The sequence below is a fragment of the Brachycentrus maculatus genome, unplaced genomic scaffold, assembly GCF_059751285.1.
Source record: "Brachycentrus maculatus isolate JH-2025_06_01 unplaced genomic scaffold, ASM5975128v1 h1tg002363l, whole genome shotgun sequence".
Classification (NCBI taxonomy): Eukaryota; Metazoa; Arthropoda; class Insecta; order Trichoptera; family Brachycentridae; genus Brachycentrus; species Brachycentrus maculatus.
Genome location: NW_028282850.1, coordinates 15661 through 26484, shown reverse-complemented (window position 1 = coordinate 26484; position 10824 = coordinate 15661). Strand labels below are relative to the sequence as shown.

General features: G+C 37.1%; 1 protein-coding gene and 1 pseudogene across 1 annotated transcript; one reads left to right on the top strand and one right to left on the bottom strand.

Moving 5' to 3' along the window:
• Positions 1–422: 422 nt before the first annotated feature.
• On the bottom strand, positions 423–977 carry LOC148298214 (elongation factor 1-alpha, somatic form-like). Its single transcript, XM_088277041.1, is given in 1 exon segment — positions 423–977. A coding segment is annotated over 1 exon segment (555 nt).
• A 5707-nt stretch (positions 978–6684) lies between these two features.
• LOC148298213 (uncharacterized) lies at positions 6685–10824 on the top strand (annotated as a pseudogene).

Here is a 10824-nt window from a genome sequence, read left to right as displayed (position 1 = left end):
AAATCTATGGCTTCTTTTGGTGCGTCCTTGTTGTTATCACCTGCAACATATCCTCTCTTGATTTCATTGGCCTTAAGTTTCACATTAAATCCAACATTATCGCCTGGCCCTGCTTCGTCTAGCTGCTCGTGGTGCATTTAAATTGACTTTACTTCACTCTTAGCACACCCTGGAGCGAAAACAATGTTAGATTTTTTCTTCAAAACGCCGGTTTAAATTCTACCGACTGCGACAGTGCCGTGACCTTAAATTTTGTAGACATCGTTAATGGGGATTCTGAGTGGCTTATCGAGAGATCGCTTTGGAGGCGGGATCAAATCAATAGCGTCCACAAGGCATGGCCCGTTATACCATTTCATTTTATCTGACTTTTCGATCATGTTGTCTCCCTCCCATCCTGATATTGGCACAAACAGCACTTTCTATGGGTTGAATCCGACCTTTTTCAGGTAGATGCCCAGCTATTGTTTAATTTCCTCATAGCGGTCCTTTGAATACTGGACGGAGTCTGCGTCCATCTTGTTTATGCATACAATCAAATTTCGGACGCCCAGTGTGTAGGCCAAGAGCAAATGTTCACGGGTTTGCCCTTCGGATGAAATGCCTGCTTCAAACTCTCCTTTCGTGGCGGGAGCAACCAAAATAGCGCAATCTGCTTGAGCAGTGCCAGTGATCATATTTTTTATGAAATCTCTGTGACCGGGAGCATCGATGATGGTAACGTTGCTCTTGGGAGTTTCGAACTTCCAGAGAGAAATGTCAATGGTGACACCCCTTTCTCTAGAAGCTTTCGCCTTATCCATAATCCACGCATACTTAAATGACCCTTTGTTGGCTTCGGTTGCCTCTTTTTCCAACTTCTCCAATGTCCTTTTCTCGATTCCGCCACATTTATAGATAAGATGGCCAGTGGTTGTGCTTTTTCCAGAGTCGACATGGCCAATGACGACAACATTCAAGTGATTCTTTGCTTTCATTTGCTTTGATGCTGTAAATAAACTGAGTATTTAAAACTGAATTGAAGAAGTATTTATATGATTGCCATAATATTTATGAATATCTTAAATAATATCACAAAAAATGTCACTCTATTCTATGTCTATAATTTATTTCCTATGTTTGGTTTTCATAAAAAGGGTGTCCCTCGTTGCTCGAAGGAGGCGCACGTTGATGATGGATGATGCTATGATTTATATTTTTGCCTTGAATATACTTTGTTTGGTTACTTATTCAGCACAATCTTTTGAAAAATTAAAGACTAATGAGTAATTGATTTCGTCTTGAAACAAAACAAATAAGGCAGTTCCAAAATGGTATTTATACCCACTTTAAATAAAATAGGAACTGGGATTGAGTATCGCAGTTTTGATGTATTGGCGTATTAATAGTATTGATAGGATGAGAATAGTATCGAATATAATTAGACTTATATAGAGAATCTGAAACATTGAACAAACATCTGAATTTAGGTGGGGTTGGGGTTGGGGTTGGGGTTGGGGTTGGGGTTGGGGTTGGGGTTGGGGTTGGGGTTGGGGTTGGGCTGCATCTATCAATCTGGCGTAAATAGGAGATCCCTATGAAACTTTTTCGCAGTCCATACTAATCATGCCGATGATAAAAGGGGGAATGATTACTAAATCTCGATGTTCGGGCTCAATGGTCAAAGCAGTCGGCAAAAACTGTACATATGACAAGTTAATGCTGTCATGGAGATATATTGCTTTGTGAAGAAACTCACTAAACTCGTCAACCTTCCAAACTCCCGTATCAGCTATTTCTGGTATCCAAATATACTTCCAAACGGCTGGGCTATGATTGCAAACGTTTCTCATGAAATAGCGAATAAACATGAACAGGTCAATTTTTGGAATTTTGGTGAGCTCTAAATACTCTTGGGCGTTCATCACGAATACCTTGATTTTTGGGTTGCTGGATGGCAAGATATGCATTTATGAGTTGTATAGAGAAGATTTTATCAAGTGCAGTTTAAAGCCTGGCAAGGGGTTCAGCCGAAAGTAACTAATTTGCCTGCTCTCCCTTTATGTAACTTGTATGGCCATCGAAGATTTTTGAAAGCTAAAGGGGATCGTAATAGCGCACTTCAAATCACAGTAGTACAATTTCTCATCGCACAGTTTTTTTTATTTTACAAACTCAATAGGCATCTTGCCTTGAGCCAAAAGTCTGCCATTGAGTTCAGCCAGAGTTTTAGATTCTGATATCTCGAAATTTTAAATCTTGGTCTTATTTTTCTGTAGAAGTACAACGAAAAGTATTAATTACTTCAGCTTTGTGACCTACTTCACTTTACTTTTCAAAGCCTCAGCGTCTTCTGAGCTGAGGCAAGTTCTAAACAGCTCAGAAATCATGGTGCCGTAAGAAACCCAATCCTACGCGAGACATTGGCTTTGCAGATCTCTTTAGATTTCGATGAATTCAGCCTCGCTCATGAGCACTCCACACTCGACCGAGAATATATTGTTCAGAGATTTCTTGTTTATTCCTCCGAGAGTCACTTCACATTCTTGAGTCAATTCTCTCGCATAATGAAATTTTCTCTCGAAAACACCCTCATTTGACTTTTTTTGATAGATCTGCCCATACTCGCCAAACCATTGATTCAAGTCTTTCCCCATCGCTTATTGCTACTCTTACCGCTAATCAAAATGAAACACAAACTATATTTCATCGCATGGATCCTTTTGAAACAAATATTTGCAGACAGTTAGAATAAATTCTTTTAAATTCTCATTTTTATAAGTCGAAATGTGGGAGATTACAATTTTTCTCGACTACTTCGTTTGTCGATCATGGTGCACATAAGCAATTCCTATTGTTTGGTGATTCATTCTCCCTAACAAAATCGTAAATGTAAGTTATCGTTTCAGATTTAGTTCAAGATCCTATTGATTCATCGACAGCATGTTCAGCTGTTCAGCCGGCAGCTTTGAAAAATGATCATTCATATACGAATTAAGCTATTTTTCAAAAATAGTTTCGTGTCTCAGGATAAATTTGGACTTTTATTATCGATCTTTTAATATTTTTATGCTAATTTGCTGAGTTTCAGCACGCCCATTGCTTTTTCTTTGCTTAGTGCCTCTATTTCGGAACTTCATAGTATATATGCTTTTGTTAATTCTATTTTTTTCTGCCTTTAATTACTCCTTTTGATATTCGCTTGCTTTCCTGTATCTTTTTTCATCTTATGAATCGATTTTCGAGACATTTTATCTGAAATAATGTGGTTGTTCGTCCCCGTCTTAAAAATTTCTGATACTGTATTTATTTTGAGATTTTTCATAGAACATATTTTTCTTTTCATCGCTTTACTTCTTTGGGGAAAGACTGAATCTTTACTCACTTGCCAAATCCCCTGAAACAACCTTTACCAAAGACTTATTCTCGCCATAAGGGGGAGCATTAACTCTTACATTAAGATTCATAAGTTCGAATCCATCTTGGTCAGTTTTTTTGATGGTAGAAACCTTCAGAAATGACTGCTTTTATTTGGCATGTTTGGCATTGATAACATTTTTTTGCTTACTAAATATGTTGAGCTGTTAATCTGTTAATTCATATTTCTCTTAACGGACTTCACTTTTCTTCAAAGGAGAATGGGCAAGTTCCTCAGGATAATCACCTGCCCTGTTTCGATGAAGCACTTTATTTAAGTGTGCATTATCTAAATACTGATGAATGTTCTTTAAAACAAAGCCTTACTCAACCGATATCTTCGGCTGCTCTGAAGAGTGCAAAAGTTCGGATTAAAATCTGGTTCTTAATGAGCTTTTAGCATGTTCTTACTTAGACTAAATGCTTTGATTTGCTGCCAACTATTGTATATGTGTGATTTGTTCTTGCTTTTTTAGTATGTTTTTGACTTCAATTTATTTATTTTTTCTTTTTGTTGATTAAATTGCTAACTATCTTTCTATTTTTTCACGTATTTTATCACGAAACTATTCTTCTTCCGTGTAGCGCACGATATTGATTTAGGCCATTTATTTCAAACGAGATTGATGCATTTCTTATTATTCTCGGAGTATGGCTTCCACCTTGCTTCTGATTTTAGGAATATATGTCAATGCTTGAGACTTGTTTCCTTTGCGCTCATTCAGAATAGCGGACAATACAAGGCCTTCTATTTATTTATCATTGAGTTCAGCTTAATTTATTGAAACTATGGGCTAATTTGCATTTTCTGTTATTAGATCTTCTGTTCTTCCAACTATTTAGGCAGCTATTGTTGACTATTAATTATTTGCATGATTTTATTGCTTAATTTGGGAAACCTATTATATTATTTTCATTTGGATGAGCTTCTTTTGGGGTTGAATCGGGTTAGTTTAGATTTGCTATTTATTGTCTTTATTGATTTGAACTTATTGGGTGATAGTTTATTTCGGTTATTTTTATTGTGGGGGGCTAACATCTATAATATTATCAAGACTGTGTGATCTCAACTTGTTTTCTGATATTTTTAAATTGTCAATCTCGTTTTCCTCACTATTATACTCTTCATAGTTTTCAATTTATAAATCAGGTTCGTATTGTGATTACTGACGATGGCAAATATTCGAAACACTCTCAGTCTCCTTTAAATGTTCATATTTATTTTACACGCTTGCCAACTTCGAGGCTTATTGAAACCGCACTGATTTAATGTATCCCTCCCTTAATTTAGTTTGTTTTTCAAATACTTCTTTTTGCAGTTGATCGAGATCGCTTTATTAAAATTATTCTTCGAGCCTGGTCGGAAGTTCATTTTTGGGCTGCTTGAATTACGATTGCCTTTGTTATTTAATGGACTATTTTCTTTTTTTTTGTTCTGAAAGATGGTTGCTGAGGTCTTCTTTCATTTTTCTTCTGATTTGCTCAATATATTACAACTATTGCAGTCTTTGTTGATTTATTGTTTTTTTAGGGCTCTGATGCGAGTTTTCCTCCGCTGTTTCAGCCAGTGTTTGATTTTTTATTTCAGGCTTTTCCCATTTTATGGAGTAACCTTTCTTAATCTATTTGCTTATGTCGAAATTACGAATCTCAGACATTTTCACTCTCATTTACTTGTCCATACTTTTTACGCTTTTTATAATGTCTTCTGATTTCCCTTTGGGCAACTAATTTTGGGGCTCAAAAGAGTACTTTCTGAGGCTCTCATCTGCGCATTTTTTCAATTAGAATCTGACACGACTGTTGGATTCTTCTCCAACTTTCATGCTTGCGTGATAAAGTATATGCTTTTGACTGGGCGATATCGGGTTGTTTTTTTATTGTTGCAACTTTAAAATTTGTTCCTCTATGCTGACCCTGAGCGCTAAGAGTTCATATTTTGTTTTCATTTGTTTGCTGGAGTCTTTTTCGTAGGCGTTTTTGATGAAGCTGAGCCGCTCCTGGTTTTGATACAACAATTAAAGTCTTACTTTTTTTTATAAATCCCTATTCTTCTATTATTAGATTTTAGTTTCTTGATATTTACCCTCAATTGCATTTTTAGTTTTTGATTGTCTTCCATTTTTGAAGCGAAACTCATCGCATTGCTCGTTGATAAGATACTACATATAAGTATGATAATGCTCATAAGGTTTATCCAGCGAAAGTGCTGTGAGAATGAACGAGTTCTATTGTGTTTGAGGTAAAGCTATAGAAGACAACAAGAATGGATCTTTCTGGTTTCTGGTTTTGGTTTAATTCGGAAATAGGAATGCTGAAATGAAGCTGCAGTCATCCAGCATTTAAATAAGGGAATTAGACTAACATTATGAATCAGAGTAGTATATTAAGCTTTCATCTTACAATTTCACGGATTCCCTCCATTTCTGAATGAGTTGGATGAAGTCGACTGTAAGCATGCGAATCAATTTTATTCTTTTATGCAGATCGAGGGCGAGCTGAGCAATTTCATCCTTAATTAATCATATGTCTTACATTTTTCTGGCTATGAATAAACTATTTAATTTATTGTAAATAGTTTTTCCGATTTTCATATGCAGATTTTATCTCAAAATAGAAGCAATTTATACTACCTACGCTTTGGCTCAGTCCAAGAAGATGATCCTTGATGCTGCTTTGGTGATCCTGATCCAGGCTCTTTAAGAAATAAAACTGAAAATATACCGGAATTTCTTGCTGTTACATTTGTTCGACAAACTCCATAATTTATTTTTTACACTAACTAAGTTATTTGACAAATTACTGATGTTTTTGCTTGAGGAATTAGACCAGGAAAATTTTCTTTGACTCGTAGTAGTAACACCTTTTCTTTTTTATCTGATACTTTAGAGGAATCACCTCACTAATTCTCACCACGGAAGGAGAAACGATTTTGGGTGAGTTGAAGTTGCCTTTCTTTTTGAGAGAAGGGTTCGATGACATTTAGTTCAGAGAGTATCTACCATCTTTATTTTTGTAACGCCCTTTTATTATTAAAGATTTTGATGGCGAAAGAATCGGCAAGCTCACACATTTAAGGCTCTGGCTTTTCCTACAATTTTATGGCATAATAAAATAGGTAAGCTGATTTTAATGCAGAGATTATATCGCAGTTCGAGCTTGTAAATTAATTTATTGTATAAAAGATCTTTGATTAAATGAGTGTTCGCCTTTTCGCTTTATGCTACCTAACAGCTTTTGTTGCGTATTCTTCTGTTGGATCGATGTGCTACGCATTATACAGCCAATATGGGATCTCAGAAGTAATGCTCGTAGCAGGAATATTCACTTTTATTGGTTTCGGAGCATCTAATGCAATTGTGATCCACATTATTCGAAGACAGAATTTAAGGAGATCTCTTCTTATAGGATTCTTTGGACTGCTGGCTTATTAGATCGTAATATTAATAACTGTAGTAGCGATAGAAAGGTAAATACCTATTGTTTCGGATATCTACTTGCTCTACGCTATAAACAGTGTATCGAGCCTACTGGCAGGAGTCTCAAACGCAATTATCTGGTAATCCATATGGCTAATTATACAGGACAGTCAATCCCTTGTATATACAGGCTGTTTCAAGAGAGCAGTCGATGACATCAAAAATGGGCAAGTTTTGGTCGATTTATATGTGGAACCCTATAATCGGAGGACTCGTCAATATACTGGTGCTCGGCTATGTCAATATCTATGCCTATTTAGCCGTTGTCATCGCCCTCTCAGGTTCGGTTATTGTAATACAGCACTTGCAATATTTGCTGCTTCGATAGTCATCAAGCCCTTTGAGATTACAGCAAATCCTTTAGTCAAAAAAGTCTCCAGAGTATCAATAAACTAAATGAAAAGCGAATTTCTCAACATTTTGAGCATTCTCAAGGGATAATTCCCCAATGTGTTCCTCTTCTCAATGATTTCAGGCTTACTGCTTAGTTACTACACAGTTTTTATCAACAATGTCATTGAGCTCTCCCTACCTCTAGATATAACAGCGCAGATGCTCCGCCGAGATACAGCCATCATATTCATTTGTCAAGGAGTCGCAGCTATAGGCACAGGGCTCCTCCAGAGAATAAAGTGCTATGGATAAATGAATAAACATAAGTAATTCCATCAAAAGCATAGATATTTAGCACTTAGCTTCATTATGTTAGAAGTTAACCTATTGATGACATTCCTGGCTGCGAACCTGCTCGATCATTCGTAAGGCATGTTCGGGATCAGCCTCGCCGTGATGCTCTTCTGGTCAATTACATAAATTCATATGAAGACAGGTGCCGATGCATACATCCGAGATTACCATTCGGGTCGAGTGGAAAGTAAGCAAAATTTTATAAATCAGTTTACAGCCTTTCAATATTTTTCTATAGCATTGGCGCAGTTGCTGCTTATCTTATCCTTATGATAGAAGATCCTAACCTATCTTTACTTATGGTGACTCTGCTGGGCCTTTGTATTGGGATTATTTGGTTTGGGAGAAGCAGCTCCGAAAATTAATCATCTAAAAGGGAATAAGCGGATTAAAGAGAAATAATAACTAATCGCCAATTGATAGAGTGAACTGAACAATTATAATCGTGATTATCTACGATTGTAAGCTAGTTCTTTTCAATAGCGAGTAAAGGTTGCATGTAATAAATAATGAGAAGGGATGTCAATTTGATTTAGTCACTATTGTCGAATTAATAATGAAATATATTCTATAAACACAACTTCTCAAATTGTTAAATTGTCCCTGGTAAAAAAATTAAAATGTGGAGTACATTAATATTTCCTGCATTGCGATCGAGAGGATGAGCTTCGATAAATACTATCATAAAGTTCAAATAATATAATTATTCAGTTGACGAAGGATATGGCATGATTTTTTAGATATGATCAAAGATCAAATCTTTCTTTGAGAAGGGGCTTTTTTGACTGTCTTTGCATCTGAGCGTTCAGACTTTGCTCCGTTAGGGTCTGTGTTGCCGTTTTGCAAGCTGGATTGAGTTTGAGGACCCCTTTCGCCGGGCATTCTCCCGCCGCACACCCTCAGCTAGTTTTCAGGATTGAGATACTTGCCATAGTTTTAAAGAACTTCCATCAAGGTCGGCCGGTCCTGTGGGTTTTCTTTCAAGAGATTGCTCAAGAGCACTATAATCACAGAAGAGTAGCTGGGCACCACTTTACTGACGATAAGATTTTTGATGATATTGAAGTTGATCTTGCTCATTGCCGGGTTGTAGCACAGGTAGGTTGGATCAGCCAGGCACAAGCAGTAAAGAATGATCATCCCCAGGCGGAACGAATTGCATTTGTCGAAATTGAGTTTCACTGTCCGCTACCTATGTTTTATGAATATGTACCCTTCATACATGTTCTCTAGTTCCTCAGGGGAATAGAAGAACTTCTCGAAGGTCTTCGTCTCGAAGAAGGTGAGGAATTTGAGGTGCCCGTTTTGAGATTTCAGGTGGCTCCAAACCATCTTCAGCTTGCCTTCGGGAGTGAGAAGGAAAGTGGAAGGATTAATTTCATAGTAGGTCCCATATTTCCGAAAAACGCTATAACCCTCGCACAGTACCTCCACGATGTGCCATATTTCGCTTTCCAGAAACATGCAGGCGTGCTTGCTTCTTTTCTCGAGGTAGTTTGAAAAATAAAAGTTGTAATATTCCCAATAAGAAACTATTTCGTCTTTCGAAGCATGGTTGCAGCAGATATTGCGTTCGATCCGAAACCCATACATAGTTATCAGACACGATATTTGGTGTTGTTCGATTTTCTGGAATAAATTATATATTTTGGAATCCGAAACGACGCTCCTTTATTTCAAAATAAAGCAAAGGGGGATTTTTTTCGATGTGTATATTTTGACCTTGCCCAGCAGGGGATCATCCGCCCTCTCATAAAAGACAAGATGATCTTCTTCGTAGTTGCTATTACCTTTCACCAATAGATTTCTCTGGGTTGTCGATCCCATGGCAGCCCTCCAAGTTATATTGCTTTATTATGAATTTATATTGTAAATATTTTTGATTTAATTCACAGTCGATATTCACACTGAATTTATGCCTTTAGACAAACACTCGCTAGCCCATTCGTATAGCTTGTCAACTAAATATTTAAATAATATCTACTTTCTGCCATATCGAATTTGAACAGGAATCAATTAAAATCATCATTGGGAGACTTCATATGTTTTAATTGCCAGATAACTAATTCTAAATCTGCAGTAATCTGCAGTAATCTATAGTAATCTGCAGTAATCTGAAGTCATCTATAGTAATCTATAGTAATCTATAGTGATCTATAGTAATCTATAGTAATCTATAGTGATCTATAGTAATCTAATAATAATCTATAGTAATCAATAGTAATAATGTATATAAAATTTGAACATTCATGGATATTGACAAATATATTGCGGAACTTTATGAGTCCAAGTGCTTACATGAGCGAGATCTCAGACTTGTCTGCTAAAAAGCCAAAGAAATACTCTTAGAAGAGTCCAATGTCCAGCCTGTATCTGCGCCCGTCACAGTGTGCGGCGATATTCATGGCCAGTTCTACGATCTTCTTGAACTTTTTAGGACAGGTACTCTAAGACTTATTTAGGGGGATAAATCTAAAAGACCTGCTACATCTTCATCGGAGATTTCGTGGATCGAGGATACCACTCCGTCGAGACTTTTGAACTGCTGCTTTGTTTGAAAGTGAAGCATCCCGATAGAATCACACTTTTGCGCGGAAATCATGAGTCTAGGTACTTCTATGATGAATTCAGGCAAATCACAACAGTCTATGGCTTCTATGATGAGATCAACCGAAAGTACGGTAACCCCAATCCCTGGAAGTATTGCACTGAAGTCTTCGACTATCTTCCCCTTGGCGCAGTTATTGACAGTAGATTATTCGAAATTTAGATAAAATATTTTGCGTCCATGGCGGTCTGAGCCCCGAAATCAAGACTATTGACCAAGTGCGAACAATTGACCGAAAAATCGAGATTCCTCATGAAGGCCCATTCTGCGATTTAATGTGGTCGGATCCCGAAGACATCGAAGATTGGGCGATCAATGCACGAGGTGCTGGCTGGGTTTTTGGGTCCAAAGTCACCAACGACTTCTGCCATATTAATGGATTGAACTTAATTGCTCGGGCTCACCAGCTTGTGCAAGAAGGATACCAGTACTGGTTTAAGGTATGAGTTGAATTATGCAGTAAAAAAACTTAGTGACAGTTTGGAGCGCGCCAAACTACTGCTATAGATGCAACAACTTAGCCTCGATTATGCAAGTTAAGTAAGACTGCACGACAGAGTTCAAGATATTCAAAACTGTCCCTGAATCCATGAAAAGCGTTCACTTCAAGAGTGTCCTTCCATATTTCTTGTGATTGAATTGTTAATTATTTGG